The sequence below is a fragment of the Ambystoma mexicanum genome, chromosome 9 (genome assembly GCF_040938575.1).
Source record: "Ambystoma mexicanum isolate Mex_15411 chromosome 9, UKY_AmexF1_1, whole genome shotgun sequence".
Taxonomy (NCBI): domain Eukaryota; kingdom Metazoa; phylum Chordata; class Amphibia; order Caudata; family Ambystomatidae; genus Ambystoma; species Ambystoma mexicanum.
Window position 1 is genome coordinate 440,201,155 of NC_090931.1, and position 21,282 is coordinate 440,222,436.

At 48.4% G+C, this 21,282-nt stretch overlaps 1 protein-coding gene across 4 annotated transcripts in view; it reads left to right on the forward strand.

Annotated features, from left to right (window-relative positions):
- Positions 1 to 21,282, forward strand: part of POR (cytochrome p450 oxidoreductase) — a 964,880-nt gene that overhangs the window by 676,826 nt on the left and 266,772 nt on the right. For all 4 annotated transcript variants that reach the window (XM_069614934.1, XM_069614935.1, XM_069614933.1 and 1 more), the window contains one exon: positions 3,619 to 3,708. In XM_069614934.1, the coding sequence (XP_069471035.1) occupies positions 3,619 to 3,708 (90 nt within the window). The remainder of the gene's footprint in view (positions 1 to 3,618; positions 3,709 to 21,282) is intronic.

Here is a 21,282-nt window from a genome sequence, read left to right on the forward strand (position 1 = left end):
AAATTTTGCAGACTAGAATCCGCTCCACACGAATGGGAACTAAAAGCATCTGTTGTGAGGATGCGCTTCCAGCAGTGCAACCCAGTACAATTCCTTCTGCCCCCTATTGGCATCCAGGAGAGCGGTGTTGCTTATTTGAATAGGGAACAGAAATTGTTGGACGTATCAAACTATGCAATTCGGAGTAGTTGAAGGCATCCTTCACTTGCATCCACCTATTTGTGATCCTTCACATCAGTGGGATCTAAATTTGGTTTTGTTAACATTAATGTACAAACCATTTAAACCAATGGCCACTTGTGAGATTGATCTCTTAACTTGGAAGACCGCCTTTTTGGTAGCCATTACATCGGCTAGACTGGGCTCCAGAGTACTCGTGATACTTTCTGGTAAGTAAGAAGTCTGGAGGATGGTGACCAATACTAGCTTGCGATGCCTCAACAAGTTCCTCAGATCAAAAAGTTCTGGAGGGTCACATTGCTGCACGTGCTCAACCAGCTAGAGGAAGGAGATTTTCTGGCGGCTCTAGACTTAGAGGACGCATACTTCCACATCCCTGTTCATCGCAAGCACCGGAGGTTTCTGCATTTTGTCATTCAGGGGTGGCTTTACCAGGTGAAGGCCCTTCCCTTCAGCCTGAAATGGCTGGCCCCAGTGGCATCGCATCTGCGCCGCAGAGGAATCCAAATCTACACTTACCTGGACGATCGCCTCATCTGGTCCCGCTCCATTACACTGGAAACCCAGCACGCAGCGGAGACATCCAACTTCTGACTTCGCTATGATTCTCAATCAACTATCCGAAGTCCTGCAGAGTGCCATCTCAGAACGCACTGTTCCTAGGTGCCCGATTCAACAGTCTTGTGTCTGACAACTCCCTCGGAAGAGAGGGTAAAGGCCATCCAGGGAAGGGTCCAGCAGGGTATGTCTTCCTGCATCCATCTGGTCCTTTTTGGCTTCAGATGAGACCTCTACAAGAATTTCTGGATGTCGGGTCTCAACAAGACACTGGCACAAAGACCAACAAGATCGTCCTCAATCGGGCAGTCTGTGAAGCCCTGCAAAAGTAGTCAGTTTGTCCACACCCCTCTCAGGGCGCTCCCTTTCAGATCCCTTCGTATCAGGATACTGTCATGACTGGCGCCTCACAGAGGACATTCTCAAGCCAGAGCCCACTGGTACCCAGAGAAAAAGAGTTGCACATAAACGTGCTGTAACTGCGGGCGGTCTTCTGGGCCTTCAAATCTTTTCAGCTTCTGCTCCTGGCAAAAGCGGTGCTGGTCTTCATGGACAGCACCACCACCATGTTTTACATCCAGAAGCAGGGCGGGACACGCTCCCTCGCGCTCTCCCCGAAAACGCAGTCTCTCTCTCTCTCTCTCTCTGGTGCTGGGCCATTCAACGCATGTTTCTTGTCAGATTTCACCTGGCAGGTGTCAAACACACAATTACAGACTCTCTCAGCAGGGAGCTGCGGTACTGCTACAAATGAGTTTCAGCAAGCGTTGCGCCTCTTCAGCGAGGGGTGTCTCCCTCAGATTGACCTCTTGCCAACATCTGTCAACTCCAAGTGTCGGATTTGCCAAAAGATCTCCTCAGACGAGGAGCCTGAGGTATGCCTTCTTGTTCCCCTGGGGGGGGGTCCCTCTTCTTGTACACTATCCCTCCAATTCCGCTCTTGGTACATGTGATCCTCGTTGCACTGGCGTGGTACTCGGACCTTCTCCATCTGTCAGTGGCCTCGGCCATACAACTGCCTGCACTTTCCGACCTTCTCTCGAGAGAAGGAGGGTCAATCCTGCACCACAGTCCAAGCATCACTGAGCCTCACGGCCTGGCTCCTGCAGCTGTAGAATTTGGACACTACTTGCTGCCTTGGAATGTAGGAGCATTCTAACCATGCATCTGTCAAGGTTCGCCTGACCGCCATATCCCAGTACACCCGGGCTCCAGGCAAGCTCCACCTGTGGTCTCAAGTTCGTTAATGAGTTCCTTAAGGGCCTCTTCAGATTATTGTCCCTGTGTGGGAACTGAATTGTGGTACTGTCGAAATAGATGGGGCCTCTGCTTGAACCTATGCATCGGGCCTCCTTGATGATTCTCTTATGAAAGAGCGCCTTCCTGGTGGCTATCACCTCAGCCAGGTGGGTTGCCGAGATACAGGCACTCTCTCTGCAAACCCCCATATTTGTTGTTCCATTCTGCCAAGGTGGTCCTGCGAACTCATCCTTCCTTAATTCCGAAGGTCTGTCATACTTTGATCTCAACAAGTCTTTGGTTCTACCGGTTTTCTTTGCAAACCCTTCTGCTGAAAGATCCTTGCATTCACTGGACATTGTGCGTGCCTTGAAGTTCTATGTTGCACCAGCAAAGGACTTTGACCTGTGAGACATGGGGCAAGGCCTTGTCTAAAGCTTCGATCTCTAAGTTGCTCTCCGGCTGTATCATGCATTGCCATTGTCTGGCCAACAGACCGCTACTAGGCTGGCCTAGTGCCCATTCCACCAGAGTCATTGCAGCGACTACAGCGTTTCTCTCTGGTGTTCCCGTTTCACATCTGCAGGGCTGCTACATGGAGTTCTACACATACCTTCACAAGATTCTACTGCGTCTACAGGGATTTCGGAGAAGAGTCCCAAGTTGGCCAAGCAGTGCTTCCCAACCTGTTTGTATGAAGTAAAACTTTTCCAGGGGTAAGGGTTTTGCTTCTGCGAGACTTGCTACCTCCTGTGGTTGTGTTTATGTACTAATCTTATTCATGAGCATGTGAATCCATGTGAGACCCTATGCTGGAGAAGGAACAAGTTACTTACCTGAAACTCCTCTTCTCTAGCATGGGTCTTAAATGGATTCATGTGCAAACCCTGTCTCCTTCCCCTCCTTGGCTCTTTGTTCCTACTGCCACTTTACTTGTGCAACCAAATCTGAAGATGGCCAGTAGGGGTGAAGCTTAGGATGACGAATGCCATTGGCTGGGGCAGTATGACGCAAAGTGAAAGCAATAGGCTATAAAAGCGTGAGCAGTTTTGTGCTTTAAAGCGAAGCTGCTTTAATATTACTTAGAATTCCCAGCCTGACATCAGGGAATATTCACGAGCATGTGAATCAATTTAAGAACTCAGCTGGACAACAGGTGTTAAAGGCAAGTAACTTGTTCCATGTGTCTCTCCTTCTCATTGGTAGTCTTGCTTTTCTTCTGGGCAAAAAAGCCACACACTGATATGGCAGTACCATGTTGCATGACACCTGAAGAGAAGTGTCAGCTTTCTTTGTTTAATGCTTTACTTTTATTAACTGCTAAATACACCATCACAAGACAGTATTTAAGCCTAGTAAATGGTAAACACTATTTGTTGGATGGGCTCTTGCTACTTAATGTTTCTAGCAAATACTGCTGTACACATTCATGTAAAAACTAAAGACAAGATGGTCAATGAGTACAACACTTAATTATTGGGACGTCATCATTATTGAGATGGAGGAGGCCTGCTGTCTTGAAAAATAAAAACATGTTCAATAAAGGTATCTCACATATTTGAGCAGCTTCAATGTCATTGTGCAGTGCACATGAGTATTTTCTCACAGGCGCCTTATTTACTTTGTTCTCCTTTTTCACAGCTTAGAAGAAGATTTCATCACTTGGCGGGAACAGTTTTGGCCGGCAGTTTGTGAGCACTTTGGCGTGGAAGCAACTGGAGAAGAATCCAGGTAAAGGGAACAACCCAATCTTTCTTAAAGAAAACCTCGAATAAAACTTCAGTTTGTTGGAATATGTTAGATCTGTCCTGCATTGGCGGTGGTCTTATTTCTCATAATTAGCCTTCCTACTGTTTGCAGTTATCTGAAGTGTTGTTTAGCTGCGGTTGTGCAATATTTATTTAAATCAAGAAATATTTGGCAAATATTTAACTGTACAACTTTTCCCATGTACACTCTTGAATCAATTATGTTAGCTTTTAGACAATTTTTATGGAGACCCCAACTCTTCCTTCCCTCCTTCCTATTGCATTTTGATTCTCGGCCAATTAACAATCAAACTCTCTGAGTGTAACATTAAATAAGACCTCCTTGATACAATTCCAAGACAATACTTTTTTATGGATGAGATATGAACACTACAGAGAAGGTAAAGCAGAGGGGTATCATAACCACCTGATTTCCTTCTGAGCCTCTCCATGAATTGCTGCATCTATCTTCTTTTATGTTTGGTGTTTAGTTTCCATCTCTTTGGGGTAACCTATCATGCAATGGCATGGCTGAATACTTTACATGAAAGACCATAAGCGTACAGTGCATCTTTTCTGGTAGCTCTACAACCATCACCAGTGTGCTCATCACTTTGTCCCATTTTCGGTTTGCAAATTCTTTTCATGTAATTATTTCATATGGTTTTTAGCCTGGTTGGACCCTTCATAATATGCAGTATACAGTAAAAAATACATTTGAACAATTGAAACTTTGAAAAGAAAGATGAGAATTGGCAGTTATCTATTGGTAATGTAGAGGACTGTATCATGTGGGTGTTTTTGCATTTTCTGTTGTGTTAAAACTAGGCCTTTTTCCCCTCCTTTTAGGAAATTCGAATCTGGGTCTTTTTGCAGTGCGCTGTCATCCTCCCCCGCCCCCCCTTTCTTCCGTCCATGCTGCTCCTGCGTTCAGTGTGTTGCCTGCTTGTTGCCTCCTCTGGGCCTCCTTCTGTGTGATCCTCCCCATCGGGTGCTTCCGGTGGTGTGCGGCTGTGTGGGCTGTGCATCTTCTCCTCCCTCACTCTTGCCTCACTGCACCCCCTATGGTGCTCTCAATCTCTCCCATTTTCTCATACTTCTACTCTATCTCCTATCCTATCCCTCTCACTAAGTCTGGAAGGAAAACGTTCAAAAGGGATATCCTGAACTCCAACTCTGGCCTTCCTATCGTTGATGCCCACATCAGCGCTTCCTCCAGACAGACTCTCACTGACTTCCTCTTTTTCCCCTTTCCAGACCAATGGACCCCCACATATGGTCTGTGTTGTCTCTCTTTTCTCCTCCTCCCCCATTCATGGAGGATTGGAAGGGGGACACAATGACCTCCCACCGGGTGCCACCATTAATGGTGGCACCCGGTGGGAGGTCATTGTGTCCCCCTTCCAATCCTCCAAGACCATCCTCAATGTCTATCTAAATGGTACCGTCATAGTCCAGGGGTCTCAGCCCAATCTCCTCCTCTTTATTGGTTGTCTCCCGCGTATCATCAATTTCCTCCCTTCTCCTGCCACTCCTAACACCCCTCTGGCCCCTCTGCTGCCGAATTTCTCCTCTGCTGTCTCTCTGGGTCCCACCTCCTCATCCGTTCTGGCCCCTATGCCACCTCCTTGTACTTCCTCTGCCCACTCTCTGGCCCTTCTCTCTGCCTCCGCTGGGTGTACCTCACTCCTGCACCCCACCCCGGAAGTCTTTCAAATGTGGCAACCTGTTCCACATAGCTACTCTCAACTCTCCCTCTGCTGTCAAACATTCCTCTGACAGCTCCCCCCGCCTCGAATACCTTGACCTGGATGTCCTCACTCTCACCGAGACATGGTTCATGGCCAGCTCTGTCACGAGTTTTGACACTCTCCTCTCCGAGCTCAGAACCAACCGGCCCTGAGGTGGAGTGGCCCTGATCTTTCTGGAGTAGGTCCCTGCTTCTGTCATTCCTACGCAGGCCTCCTCCTCCTCCTCCTCCTCCTTTGAATGGCTAGTCTGCAGGCTCTGTATCTCTCCTTGCCTCTCTGACTGTAGCCACCATATACAGGCCACCTGGCAAAGTCACCCACTTTCTTACAGAATGGACTGACCTCTTCCCTCCTTGCCTCGACCTCTCAACTTCGCCACCTCAGAGACCTCAACACCCACCTGGCTTCTAATCCCTTCTTTGGGCTCTTCTGCAACCTATGCGACTCTCTCCCTTTCTATGCTACCCTCAGGTCCGACACACTCTGCTGGACACACTTTGGATACTCATCTCCTCAGACACTCCCCTCTCACCACTCCTCTCTTGGACTGACCACCTTCTGCAGGGTGGCTGAGAGGAAGTGGAGGGCTTCTGGCACATCCTCTGACAAACTGGCCTCCCTTCTGCTCCAAAGGCAATACAGACTCTCGGTCCTCTCCAAGAGGGTCAATATCCAAACCTCCTCCTCTGTGACCTCTAGAAACACGGCCAAACTCTTTAAAATCTGCAAGGAGCTGGCCAATCCTACTGCAGTCTCATCCTCTCCATTCTACTCCCAGGCCCTTTGTACGGCTCTGGGCTCTCATTTCACACTAAAACTAAGGAAATCCTGTCCTCGCTTTCCTCTTCTTCTCCCCCTACCTCTCTCAGACCCCCTTTGGCTGCCTCTCCTTCCTTTTTCCTCCTTCGGTCTAATAACACCTGACAATGTCTCTAGACAAGTCCGATCTATGAATATGTCGTCCAAACAGGTGCTCCCCTGCTCCTCCAGAACCATCAAGGACCACATTGCCACCCTCGCTCCAGCCTTGGCCAATTTCTGCAATCGCTCTTTCGCCACTGGATGTTTCTCCTCTCTCCTCAAGCACGCCCGTGTGCTCCCCTGCGTAAAAAAAGCCTTAGGCCGATCCTACATGTCCGGCAAACTATTGCCTGATTTCGAGGGGTTTGGGTCCTCCGACGTATTCCATATCTATGACAGGTAATGTCCACAGCTGTGCTACTTCGGAAAATCTTCGGCGTCTGCGTCCTTCGTCGATGACGTTAATGCGCCGTCCCCGAGGACCTCCTCCGACGGCCGACGTCACCCGATCTGATAAGTAGGATGCACGACGCCCATAGCCTCAGTTCTGTTTTTTCCGCGAACGTGTTCGCTTCGTGAATCTCGGTACGCCTCGACTCTTTGGAGTTTGCTGTTTTCTTCTCGGTTCGTTGAACCTGTTCGGTTTTTTGTGAAGACCTGTTCGTGGCGATGTCTACTTTGTCTTCAACCCCGCGTCTGGGCTTCAAGAAATGCGGGGACTGCGGGTTCAAGATGTCGGTCACGGACTCGCACGACGCCTGCCTCTGGTGCCTCGGGGAGACCCACGATAGGGATGACTGTGTCAACTGGCAGTCGCTCACGGCCAATGCCTTGCGGGAACGCAAGAAGAAACTGTCGGTAGGTCGGGTGTCTAAGCCCCGGTAGTCGAGGTCTACGGGGCTTTCGACGGATGTCTCGAGAGGCGACTCTCCACGTCATCGTCGGAAGTCCAGTGGGTCTCCTTGCAGGAGTCGGTCTCGCCACTCCTCCGCCTCTTCGAGGCATTCCCGGAAGCGCCGGCATCGGTCGCCTTCCCTGTCCTCTTCTGAGGACTCCGCCCGTCGGCGGGTCGCTTATCCGACCATGCAAGCGAGGAGAAATAAGCTTCCTTCGGGAAGCCGATGCTAGCGATTCTTGAATCGCAGGGCACCAGTCCATCCGCTCCTCCAAGTGGGGTCGGTTGGCACCGGTCGAGAGACACTGCTCGTACGCCTTCGGGCTCGGGTGGTCGGCACGGCTCGCGGGATAGGTCCCGCTTGGACAAGGGTAGCCGTTCTCGCCATGCCCATTCCAGGTCCCTGTCCTCGACGCGCTCGAGACCGCGTGATCCTGTGCAGTCTTCGAAGAAGACGTCGACGCCTGTGGCGCCAAGGTCGTCGACGATTTCTCTCGAGGCTCTGCCTCCGAGGGGGTCGTCAATGCTGTCGGCGCCTAGGTCGTCGAGAGACACGCTCAGAGCTCTGGCTTCAAGGCCTGTGTCAACGCGGTCGATACTGGCGGTGCTGCAGCTGACGTCGACGCCAGTGCCGACTCGTTGGGCGCCTTCAGCGCCTTTCGATACGGTGGTGTCGGAGGGGCCCCGTGGCACAGGGTTAGCCCCTAGTAAGGCTCTGGCTAAGGTCAGGCACAGCTTTGGTCCCCAGATGTCTTCCTCTCACCGCCTGGAGTACATTTCAGGGTGATGAAGGCTCCGATGAAGGCTTGGTTCCGGTTACGGTACCAGATGAGCTTATCTCGGCCCATAGCCAGTTTGATGACCTGAGACAGTCACTGCATGATGCCATTGGACTGGACACCTCTCCGGAGGTGGAGTTTTGTAGGCCGGAGCCTGACACTCATGCCGATTCTTCATATCGGCACTATATGTCTCGGGTCACCGAGTACTTGGGTTGGTCGGCTCCCCCAGGGGAGTTTGTTCAGGATGATCTCACAGACATCCTTGATCTTCGTCCCCCCCACTGACCCGATATTGCCGTTTCATATGGCTCTGCAGAGAAGGGTAGCGGCGGCTTGGACTGCTCCGGGGAGTCTCCCAGCAGTGGCCAAGTCTTTGTCGCGAAAATACCGTCCAGCCAGTAGCGACCCCTGCTACTTGTCCTGGCACCCCACTCCGGAGAGTTTGGTGGTGCAAGTGGCTACGGCCCCAGCAAAGCAGGCGTCGTATCCTACCAACCCTCCGGATAGGGACGACAAACGTTTTGACGGCTGGCCGAAGAAAGTGTTTTCTTCAGGGGGTATGGCGCTTCAGGCGGCCAACTCCATATGTGCCTTGTCTCATTTCACACACACTCTGTGGAACTGTGTTGCATTAGCGGCTGAACATATTCCCGAAGGGGACGAACGGGATGGTTTCCTTGCTATGGTTCAGGATGGCAAGGATGCCATGTGTGAGGCCGTTCAGTCGGGTTTGGACATGGCAGATTGTGTAAGCCAGTCCATGGCGGCGAGCACCGTAATACGCAGGTTTGCGTGGTTGCAGAAGTCTGGGTTCGCTCCTGATGTGCAGTCCTGGCTCCTCAACATGCCCTTTGACGGTGAACATCTTTTTGGCAGCAAGGCTGACTAGAGCCCTGAGAGGTAGCAGACCTCCAAAGCTGCAGCGAAGTCGTTGGGCACTGCAGTTCGACAACCTCTGCCTTTTCGTCCTAGGGGACAGCAATGGAGGGGAGGTTCCTTTCGCTATTACTCGTCCTTCAGTAAAGCGAGAGGAGCTAGCAGTCAGAGGCCACCGTAAGAGTGCCAGAGGTGGAAACAAGGGTACTCGAGGTGCCAAGGCCGCTCGGGCAGTTGCCTCTTTGCCCTCAGGCAACGCCGCAGGCGCTACCACTCAGTCATGAGGCCAGGTCCCATGGTTCGCCGGTTGGGGGAAGGCTGGCCCAGCATCTTGTAGAGTGGCGAGCCATTACTTCAGATGTGTGGGTTCTGGAGATCATAACCCACGGCTACTGTCTTCCCTTTCGGCAGAGGCCTCACGACAATCCACCTGGGAACCTCTCTTTGAAGAGTCCAGATCCGCTCCTTGCGCAGGAAAGTTGCCTCCAAGGGATTCGGCGGTGGCTCCTCTACATACCGCCAGGCGGCCCGCTCCTCGTTGCAAGAAGTCTATAGGGGACGAGGCAAGTCGGGTGGACCCCGCCGTCGTCGCCAGGGAGGCCAAGGCGGCAAGGCATCCTCCAAGCAAGACTGAACCGACCGTGGCGTCGGGCCCCCACCGAAGCACCCCGGTGGGAGGCCGGCTGGCGAAGTTCGTCAGCGTGTGGGAGTCCATCTCCACCGACCGTTGAGTGCTGGACGCCCTGGCCCAGGGGCATGCCCTCGAGTTTCTAAAAAAGTGCCCCACATTCCTCCCGTGGCCAGGAAGGAAAACCACGTCCCTCAACTACTCCTGGAGGTAAGGGCGATGCTCAAGAAAGGTGCCGTCAAGCTCGTCCCGAAGAGGCTCCGGGGCTCCGAAGTATACTCAAGGTACTTCCTCGTGAAAAAGAAGACAGGAGGATGGCGGCCCATCCTGGACCTGCAACGACTGAACAAGTACATCAAGGCACAGAAGTTCTGGATGGTCATCCTCCAGCACGTGCTGGGACAGCTGGAGGAGGGCGATTTCCTGTCGTCATTGGATTTGGAGGATGCATACTTCCACATCCCCATTCTAAAAGGACACCGAAAGTTCCTCAGGTTCGTGGTCCAGGGACGGCACTACCAGTTCAAGGCCCTCCCGTTCGGATTGAAGTCGACACCCAGGGTTTTCACCAAGTGCCTCGCACCAGTGACGGCGCGGCTGCGCCTGCAGGGGATCCACGTCTACCCCTACCTGGATGATTGGCTATTGGCTCATCTGTGCAGGGACAAGGGAGCTCGCCGTAGAACACACAGCGAAGACCGTCCAGCTGCTCACGGGCCTGGGGTTCTCCATCAACTTCCCGAAATCCCACCTGGTCCCCTCGCAAGTCGCACTGTTTCTGGGAGCCAAGCTCGACACAGTGGCGCGTCTGGCCTCGCCGTCAGAGGAAAGGACAAAGGCCAACCTGGGCAAGGTGCAGCGTCTGCTGGCCGCGGACGTGGCCAGGGTGAGGTCCATCAAGTCCCTTCTCAGGATGATGTCTTCTTGCATATATCTTGTGCGCCTGTGCAGGCTTCGGATGCGCCCTCTACAAGAGTTCCTCGACACCCGCTGGATCCAAGCAACGGGCAGCTTCGAGGACAGGATCCCTCTCAACGAGACCTTCCGACGAGCGATCCGGTGGTGGGGCACCCACGCTCATCTGGCGGCAGTGACAACATACTTTCAGACCCTGGCCCACCAGGTAACAGTGACTACGGATTCCTCCCTGAAGGGGTGGAGAGCGCACACACCGGAGATCTTCATGCGAGAGGCCTCTGGCTCCCGGAGGAGAAGCCGCTCCACATCAACATCGTGGAGCTCTGTGCAGTGTTCTGGGCCCTCAGGTCTTTTCTCCCGTCCCTCAAGGGCAAGGTGGTGAGGATCCTCACCGACAACACCACCACGATGTTCTACACTCGGAAGCAGGGCGGAACCAGATCCCCTGCCCTATCCAAGGAAGCCCAGGATCTGTGGCATTGGGCCGTTGCCCAAGGGATGTTTCTGGTACCGTTTCATCTGGCAGGGATAAAAAAACACCATCGCTGACGTACTCAGCAGAGAGCTGCGCTCGTGCCACGAGTGGGAACTACGCCAGGATCAAGTGGATCGACTCTTTCAGCGATGGGGCAAACCCCAGATCGACCTGTTCGCGACGGCGATTAACTCCAAATGCCAGAGGATCGCCAGCAGGTTTCCCCAGCCGAGGAGCATGGGCGATGCCTTCTCGTTCCCCTGGGACGGCCTGTTCCTATATGCGTTCCCTCCGTTGCCGTTGCTGCTCCGACTCTTCAACCAGCTCAAGAGGTCCCGGTGCAAGATGATCCTCATCGCACCGGCGTGGCCGAGACAGATCTGGTTCCCGGACCTTCTGGACTTGTCAGAATCCCCTCCGGTCAAGCTGCCGACGGACGCAGATCTTCTTTACAGAGAAGGAGGCGCCATCCTTCATCACGACCTGGAGTCGCTGACCTTGCAGGCCTGGCTCCTGCAGCACTAGAGTTTGGAGTGTACGATATCCCGGCTGACTGCAGAGAGGTTCTTGCAAAGGCCAGGGCGTCCTCAACTCTTAAGTGCTACGGACATAAGTGGAAGAGGTTCTCTGTCTGGTGCTGTGCATAGAAGATCAACCCTCTACGGATTACAGCACCTCAAGTGCTACCATACCTACTGTCGCTGGCCAAGGCTGGACTAGCTCACGCTTCCATCAAGATACATCTGGCAGCGATCTCCCGATACACCAGACCTACAGGACGGCCGTCCTTGTGGTCTCATCGACTGGTGCAGGAATTTATGAAAGGACTGTTCCGATTGTTCCCACCGGTGAAGGCTCCAGCCCCGGCGTAGGAGCTCAACGTGGTGCTGACCAGGCTCATGGGGCCGCCATTCGAGCCTTTGCATTCGGCTCCTTTGAAGTTCCTGTCATGGAAGACAGTGTTCCTGGTGGCCATCACCTCCGCACGACGCGTGGGAGAGATTCAGGCCCTATCCTGCAAGCCCCCATATTTGACTTTTCACGAAACGAGGGTGGTGCTGAGGACGCACCCCTCCTTCATGCCCAAGGTGCCATCGGACTTCCATCTTAACGAGCCCTTGGTGTTACCAGTTTTCTTCCCGTCGCCGGCCGCGAGGAGTTTGCACTCGCTGGATGTAGCTAGAGCGCTTAAGTTCTACGTGGACCGAACGAAGAGTTTTCGGAAGACATCACAGCTGTTTGTAAACTTTGGACCTGTGAACCAGGGGAAGGCTCTCTCGAAGGCTTCCATTTCCAGATGGCTCTCCGGCTGCATCATGCACTGTCACCGGTTGGCAAACCGACCGTTGCCCGGCCGTCCGAGAGCCCATTCGACCAGAGCGATCGCTTCTACTACGGCGTTCTTGTCTGGTGTGCCCCTGCTAGAGATCTGCAGGGCTGCTACGTGGAGGTCGACGCACACCTTCACGAGATTCTACTGCGTCGACCTGGATTCTAGGGAGGAGTCCAGAGTCGGCCAAGCAGTGCTGCGCAACCTGTTCGCCTGAAGGTGGGCCTGGTGGGGAGGTAAGAGTTGCTTAATGTTGAGCCTTTTGCCACCTCCCATGGTTGTGCATGTGTGAACTGCTATGTATTCTTATATTCATGAGCATGTGAATCCATGCCAGACCCCATGCTGGAGAAGGAACAAGTTACTTACCTGTAACTGTTCTTCTCCAGTATGGGTCTGGCATGGATTCACATGTGAACCCTCCCTCCTTCCCCACTGCGGCTCTTCACTTGGTCATACCGCCACTTTACGTGCTACCAAATCTGAGGATGGCTGCCAGCGGATGGGTTTAGGGAGAGGACAGTCATTGGCTGGGGGCAGTATGACCCAGAGATCAGTGATTGGTTACTACTAAGAAAGACAGATCAGAAACAAAACTTATACTGATTTTTTCTTTACCGAGGATTCCCAGCCTGACGATGGGGAATATTCATGAGCATGTGAATCCATGCCAGACCCGTGCTGGAGAACAACAGTTACAGGTAACTAACTTGTTCCAACCCTATCATCCAGCAAAATGCTGAGAGCAACAACTTGGCAGCCATCTTTAACATGAGTAAAATACTCAATAGACACAATTCTAAAATTGTCGGGCAGAGTATTTATGGGGGTGAGAGAAGACACCAAAAGAAAGATCCATAGTTAAATAAAGCGCAAAATTCAAAAACAAAAATGAGCGTACACAATTCAACACATTAATAGTCAAGTACAAACTCTATGGTTCCACCCAATGGTAAGATTTATTTCAACTCTCTCAGCCTGCATTATTATCTGTCAGCCATCTTTAAACATGAGTAACGTACTAACAAGCATACACAAAATACAAAAAATTGAGTAGACCGGCCAGAATATTGATGTAGGTGAGAGGAAATGCCAAACCAAGAACAGGCTTGAAATAAAATGCGTGATCATGTGAACACATATTTTACAAACCTGGAATCACAACATTGCAATAGTACCAAACATATACGCCAAACTGGAAAATGTATGTTTCATCATAAACCAGAAAATAACATAATCAGATGGTAGAAGAATTTCAGACCTATTTCACATGAATAGGCAGGTGAACGCTGCATACTCAAGTATAAAATTAATAGTGTCAAAACCGCCAAAGACCAACATTAAAACTGGAAACTCCACCCATACTAAACATTGACATATAGCAATGGTCATTGAACACATAGAAATGAGCGGCCTAAAACCCTATTATAAATGTAGTGCTACCTGCTAATCAAAGCGCACAGATAGTAAAGCAAATTCCACCCCACTACGGCAGCTCGCCCATTCCCCTGGGTGAAATCCACCCAATGAAACCACACAACAATACAATAAAATGCAAAATAAATAAAACTTATCAAGCATCGCAAAGTCAAAATAGCATAGCAGACACCAATTAATCTGTGGAGTTCCTCTTCAGTGTGTGGCCCAAGGGAGTCCCAAATTGTTCTTGTTTCAAGCTGTCTCAATCTGAGGGTCCTGTCAGCACCACAAGGGTGTTTGATGACATGAGTCACACCAAAAAAAATGAAGTAATCCAATGACCAATTGTGATGCTCATGAAAATGTTTTGCAATTGTGTAGGAAAAGTCTGCATTGTTGATTGTTCGAATGTTCTGCAATATCGTAGTCTTTGATGTACAAGTAGTACTGCCGACATACCATTTGCCATAATGAGGAGCATAAATGACAAACTCTGTGTTGCAATTGATGGTGCAACGTATGGTATAGGTTGTGCCAACAACAGTATGTTTAAATGTAGATAGAGGAACAGCATAATGACATACCTTACATTTATGGCATTAAAAAAGCCCTTTGTATGTTGTGCAAGCCAAGAAACTGGTTTAACAGGGCAGAAAACTCTAAACAAGTTTGTCCCTAAGTGAGGGAGCCCAACGGAAATCGAGACAGGGGTGACCAGAAAGGACAGTGGACCAGATCCTTATCTGTTTTCAGTACATGCCAATGTTTGTGAACAATATCACGTATCTGACGTGACTCTGGCCCAAAAGTATGGACAAGTCTAGTGTCCTGCTCAGCTTCCATCACAGATTTTTTAGGTTTACTGAGTAATGTATCGCGATTGAGATCACAAGCATTAAATCCGAACAATTCCGACATAGCCGCACAAATTCACCGTACAGGATGCTATTGATTGTTGGTGGCATGCAACGTTTGATTCAAACTGGTGGGTGTACGATAAACAGTAGTTTGCAAACCATTAGAACTAATTTGAACTTGTACGTTGAAAAATGCCAATTCTTTAGTGCTGTGAGATTCAGTAATGCGAAAATTATAGTAATTGGAGTTTAGGACCTTCACAAAATTCAGCCAATCGCTCTCGCCTCACTTACAAATAATAAATAAATCAATATGACAAAACCAACTAAAAATGTTGTGTATAAAAATTTCATTCTCAAGAGACCAAACTGAAGTGCATTCCCAATATCCCATTGTGAATACGAGGGGGCAAAGGTAGTCCCGATCAGTCCCCCTGACCTGGTGGTTGAAAGAATCGCAAATTTAAAAAAATGATTCAGACAAAATGAAATCCTCCAACATTTCTGTTTGGCCAAGATAGGAGAGACCGTCTGTCCAAGAAACATTTCCAAGCCCTAAAACCTACGTCATGGTCTGTAGAAGTGTAGAGACACTACATCTAAAGTGGCTAGTCGGCCCAAATGTCATGTATAGTGGGAATGGCTGAAGGCTATGGCCACCTAGTGGGTCCAAAAGAAACATGTTGGGGGAACATGTACAGTGAACACGGCCTTCGGCCATGGCTAGTGGCCCTTAAAAGAACTATGGTATAACAAAACCCTTGAAATTCACAGAAAAAAAACCTTGGTTTAAGGTGCAATTAAGTTCTGCAGATTTAACACAACAAAACCCTTGAAATTCAGCGGATGTGGGAAGTCATGACCAGCTTAGCGCTGCATGTTCCTGTTGCAAAGCCCATACATATTCTAAGAGGGATTCACAGTGACATACAAAATGGCATTATATGGGGCATAGTATAATGGGCGACACATCTATCTGTGCAGCTTAATTACAGCTTAACTAAGTTTTTTCAGTTAATATATATTTCAAACACCAACAAGTTATGGTCTATTTAAAAGGCTTGGAAACAAAAGTCCACCAAAATGTAAAAGCAGAATTACTCATTTGAGCCAAGTCTCTCACACAGCATAGCACCACCCAGTAGCCATCACTGGAAGTTCACCTTCAGTTCAGAGCCAAACGAACAATGCATTGTGGGTATGCAAATTAGCTCAAATGTCAGGACTTTGCTTCAGGAAAATATCGGCCAATAGAGTAGTGCCATTTTATATGTATCATTTTTCAACCCAAGACAGGCAGCTCTCAGGGATTTTGACATCTGCATACAGGTTTCACCCTTATTGGGAATTTGGTGTAGTATAGCCAGAATCATTGTGGGCATGTTCCACAAAGTTATGGTGGATTTAAAAAGCTTGAGGGACATGACTAATTGTACTTTGATACCAGCCCACCCCCTCCTGAAAAGCTTGACTGCTCTGCTACATTACCTCTTGAGATAGTTTTGGTATAATTTAGACGCCCTTTACTGCCACTAATAGGTATCTTGTATTCCCTCAAGAGAGCTGTGAAAAAACATTGCTAGCACTCCTATCAGAAAGATACATAATCTTATTGCTACCCTGATGATGCCCACACCCCTTTCTCATAAAGTAAAACATCTTGGCTATATATGGCAGTCCAATCTGACCTACAATCTGCAGATCAGTGAGATGCTCAAATTGATCTATTATCGGATTAGACTCCTACAACCCGTTCTCAAGACCCCTTTGTGTTGCACATTGTTTGCCAGCAGGTCCGTCCACGGCTCCCCATTGTCGGAGATGGACAACATGTCACTTACCTTTGATAAGCAAGGGAGAGCTCAGGTTGTAATATTTCAGAAGAAAAATGTGCAACGTTGATTTCTTTTAAAGAGATAGCACCAATGACTCATTGCTGGGAACACCTGGGTGAAGAGTGCTGTGAAGTTGTGCATAAGCACATCCGCATTCTCTGTATCGAAAGAGTAAGGCAGGTTGTCCTGAAGTCTCTTTGCGGTTCACACATAGTGACAGAGGATCATCTTCGCATATATAGACCACGAAGGGTGAGTTTTCATGACCTGTTTTCTGCCAAAGTTGACATCACTTGGCATTGAAGGCATGTACACCAAATGTAAACCTCTTCCATTCGACTCTGATCGGGATCTGTTGAATCTTCGTCATCGCTAGCAATCAGCGTTGCCGTTTCTTACTAGCTTTCCCTCTCAAGCATTTCCTCTACGTATTCCAGTTCAAACATGAATCCCTGAATACCAGCGATGATAGTGGGCGATTGAAAACTGCAATAAAGAAATGTAGGGGATATTTTTATTCTTTATATAATCATGGTTAATTCTTAAAAGCTAATTTATAAAACAAGTCTACTAACGCTACTGAGCTAAAGCCCACCATGTATTTATAGAATCCAACTTGCGTTCAAAATGATAAAATAAACCATGGTTGTAATACCACATCAATAAACATAACTGAATAATACAACTTTAAACAAGAAAAATCTGTTCTAGGTGAAAAGATCTTTTTATGAAGATCTTTTTAAAAATAAATCTATTTAGAAAGACCGCTCGTAACCGCACGGAGCAGCCTTTTTAAATCGAACTGTCATGCCCCTGCCGCACACGAGTAGGCGCAGGTGCTGACAAGCTCAACGGGACCCGAAAACGCATGGCGAGTAGAGTGGGTAAGTGTGTGGGTGCGTGTGTGTTGGTGTGTGTGTTCTGTGTATGTATGTGTTTTAGCTTAGTCTTGGGCAGGGTGTGCAGGGGGTGAGGAAATAGCCCAGGACAGTGAGGGGTTGGGGGGGCAGGAGGAGCAAAGCAGGGTTTGGGGGGCACATCGGTCTATGTGAAAAGAACTCAATATTAAGGTTTCATGATGTACGACCTAAAGAAAAACACCCAATATAAATCGCTCTTTTACTCATGAGACCTTAATAACTGATTTAAATGATCATTTGAAATGGGTTTTTTCTAAAATAAAAATGAAATTTTAAATGATGTCCTTGGAGTAATGCGAAACACCTATAGAGAAGATATTTCAAGTAGTGCAATTACCTTGTTATGTTGTATGCAACGGTGGAATTAGTATCTGTATCTAAAGCAAAGTACGAGTTGAGAAGGCCTATAATAGATCGGAGGAACACAAAGCGAGGAGAAACAACAATTGTCAAGGATGATGGGTTTGTTGATATTTAGTGTCCTGTGCATTTACATGGAGACTGGCGAATACATAGCATACAGAGAACATTTTAATCAGTCATGCACAAACGTCAATGCCACAGGTTGTTGCATATTGTTCATATAGGATGTCAGCTAGAGGTGCACAGACTATAGTTTATTTCTGCCAGGGCACTTTAACTTAAGGCGATAGCCCAACTGATTAGAATTATCAGAAGATGGCGGTTGGGGACCTGTATTGTTCGTAGATATTTATGTAACAACATGTAAGGTCAGATGCACCAAAAGAAAAAATGTAATAGATAGATATATGGTGCAAAATCTGTGTATTTGCAATTGGTTGATTAAAATGCCAGAGTGCACCCTTCCTTTAAGAGCGTAATTGGCGGGGTGACTCATCTTGGATGGCATGCCATGCCCACCAGTATTATGGGTGGTGGTCTGAAGAATCAACAGAAAATGAATCCTCAAACTCACTCAAATTGAACACCTATGGAAGCTAAGAAGCCTCTGGCTTTTCTGGCAGTGAAAGGCCCAATACAATCTTTGGACTGTGGTAAAGGGGACATTTGCTGCTCAGTTCCGGAACTCTAGCCAAGAGACACCAGCGATTTGCAACCAGCTGAGGAAGCGCAGGAATTTGGTGATGACTGAGATGAAAAAGAATCCCAAGACATGTTGGCTTATGGCAGGAACCAAGGGGAATTACCTTCCCATGGAGATTGATGGAAACACTGTTTGCACTGTTGTATTCTCGATGTAGGCAGTCTGCGCTCAACCGACTAACCCAGAGGAATTAGACCTTACTAAATTAACTTATCACCTGCATCCATGACAATGAAGACATTTACCCAAAGGCCTCAGAACAACTCAAAGTTTGAGGGTAGAAATAGCCATAAATCAGGACCTACCAGAACCTGTGTTTCTTGGAACCAACAATATGTAACTTGCTTAGAGCATGAAAACCTAGGCAGCAAATTGTTGCCCTTGACAACCCCATGCAATATAAATATCTGCAGGAGGAGACCTAGATTTATTTTTTAATATTGTGGCCTGACAGCTCACATTTTTGAACAATCCAGAAAAGATGCTCACCACTACTGTAGCGAGTGAACAGCGAGATGCAGAGAGAGCAGATTTTCCCAGCACTAGGTGTAGAGAGGCCAACATGCACACTTCAGCATTCAGGCATGTGTTTGAGGGAATCAAAGTGGCAACCAGCCTTTTAGAGGCTAGTTTCGGATTGCACAGAATACATGCAAAAGTGAACCAAACACAACTTGCTCAAAGAAACTCTTGTGCCAAGCCAGCCATTCATGTACCTAATTGGATTAACCAGTTGCATGTCTTTACAAGATGGCCGACCTAGGGGAGTGGACAAGCCTGTATAAAAGCTCACTCAGAAAGAATAGATAGGGGAACCTGGAGCAGAGTGTTAGAGCGATCAGAGCTGCAGAATGGAAGTGAAGCCGAAGAGGTTGGATGTGAAGGAGCAGGTGAATTTGGATAGGTTGGTGAAGGGTGAAGGACGAAGATGAGGAGGAGAAGCAGGAAAGGTTGAACAAAGTGAAAGTGTGGGAGTAGGTTGTTGCGCATAAGGAAAGGAGAAGTCGCAAGAACTAGGAGCTGGGAGGAGGTAGCATTTATGGGCGGGGAAGGATATTACTGAGAAAAGGAAGATGCGACTAGGCTAGATAACAGCTTAAAACTTCCTTTGTGTTTTAGGGTGAGGGCTAGAGACAGTGAGCGAATCCAGCCCAAAAGTAGGGGAAGGCGGAACAAGTGCATGATGGATAGCATTGAGGTGGAGGGAGGGGGTAACTTGAGGGCTAGACACTATGCTTAGTGAGTTCCGAGGCCTCGAGTGAAAATTGTACCAGCAATGAGAGAGTTTGGGTGACCTGCTTGTACATTCTGGTCTCTGAAACAAGTGGGAGAAAGTCAGTTTTAAGACCGACTGCTAGAGGGCCTCCAGTCCCACCTCACCTAAAGAGAAAGTTGTCAAGTCTGCTCAAACAGAGCCTCTGCCTACAACAAGAGTGCACACCCGCTATACAATCGAGCACTGTCTTAATGGAGAAGTCTGCGCTCACCTGGACTTGAGTCAGCACGGGAAGACTGAGATTGACCTTGGGGAGATGGCCTAAATGTTGGTGTGATGAAGAGACAATGTTCTGAATATTACAGAGAACGAATGAACTTGACAAGTTGACTTGGCCCTTGCACGATGAAAGAACATCCCATTGAGAGTCCCAGAGAGAGACCTTAACATCAAGATTTATCAGGTAGAGGGTAGGCTTGTTACACACTAGACTTGTGCATTACTGGTCACCAACCGGTCTGGATCAATCACTAGTACCAGAAAATGTCAACATGCCAGACTTTTCATACAGACAAATAACCTGACCAGGGACTCAAAAATCATTGTAAAATATCAAGGATTGTTCATTAAGACGCATTGGGGGACAAACCTGCGGCAAGATGTATCCCTAGTGTTGTTGTAGGTTTGACATTTTGTCATCTTCCATTTATTCCAGTCCTTGTTTTGTTGCAAAACTCTAATAAAGACAGTCTTTTTTTTTTAACCTTACTTGTTTGTCTGGTGTTGTTTCCTGATGGCTCTGTGGCCTCTCCCTTCCACAGTACTCATTCGGTTTATGCAGAGTTGACCCATTTAACTGCAGTGGACCAACGGATGTCAATGGCTTCACTTCATCCAAACTAGAGGGCTTCTCTGCATGTTTCCATTAGTGCATGATACATCTGCCTTAAATCTGTGTCCCTATGGACATTAGGAGCAAGGCAGTCCTCAGAGGGATTGCCTATCCACAGGGTCCTGAGAGAGATGAATTCAACACACCACTAGGATAAATTAAACCTCTGCATAGCATTTTCTCCAAATCTCTTCGCCTTAGCTGGTCAATTACTATCTGAAGAAGACACAGTTGTAAACCATATCGCTTATAACCCTGGTATTACTCCAGTTGCCCTTGGTCTTTTCCCAATTAACACTCCTGTTTCTGGGTTTACAAAAGGACAGATCGAACTACCATTTTTTGAGTATGAATACATTTTATCCCTCTTAAAGACTAGGGCAGTTCTCTTGAAACATTAGTTAACCGATTGACCAACCATAGATGTGCTAAGGACAAAACCATACATTCCCCGGAGAAGGATTTGGGTGTGTTCCTACCCATTTTACACTTTGGAACATTTTAATCTATTTTCTCTGAAAGCACCTTCTTCTGGCCTCCCCCCCTCACCCCACCCCCCCCGATTGAGCCAGTAGATGGTCTCATTCCTTAGGAATCCACCAGCTCGAGTGACCCCCCTAACTCAAGGAAGGAACACCTATAAGACCAACCAAAGGGGACTGCTTGAGGGACAGGTTCAGGAACTCAGCCCTCAACAGGAGACTCTTGTTAGGGAGGATTCTCAAAAATGTGCTAATTCCCTCTACCTTAGATTTTGAGGACTTGATTTTCTTAACCTGGAGAGTGAGACCCTTTTTCCCACTCATGTTTTTTATGTGATGTTTTACATAGTTGTTTTGTTTTGGTTGTGGAGTTTAACAAACTCCATAGGCATCATCTTTTACAATTGTGTCACA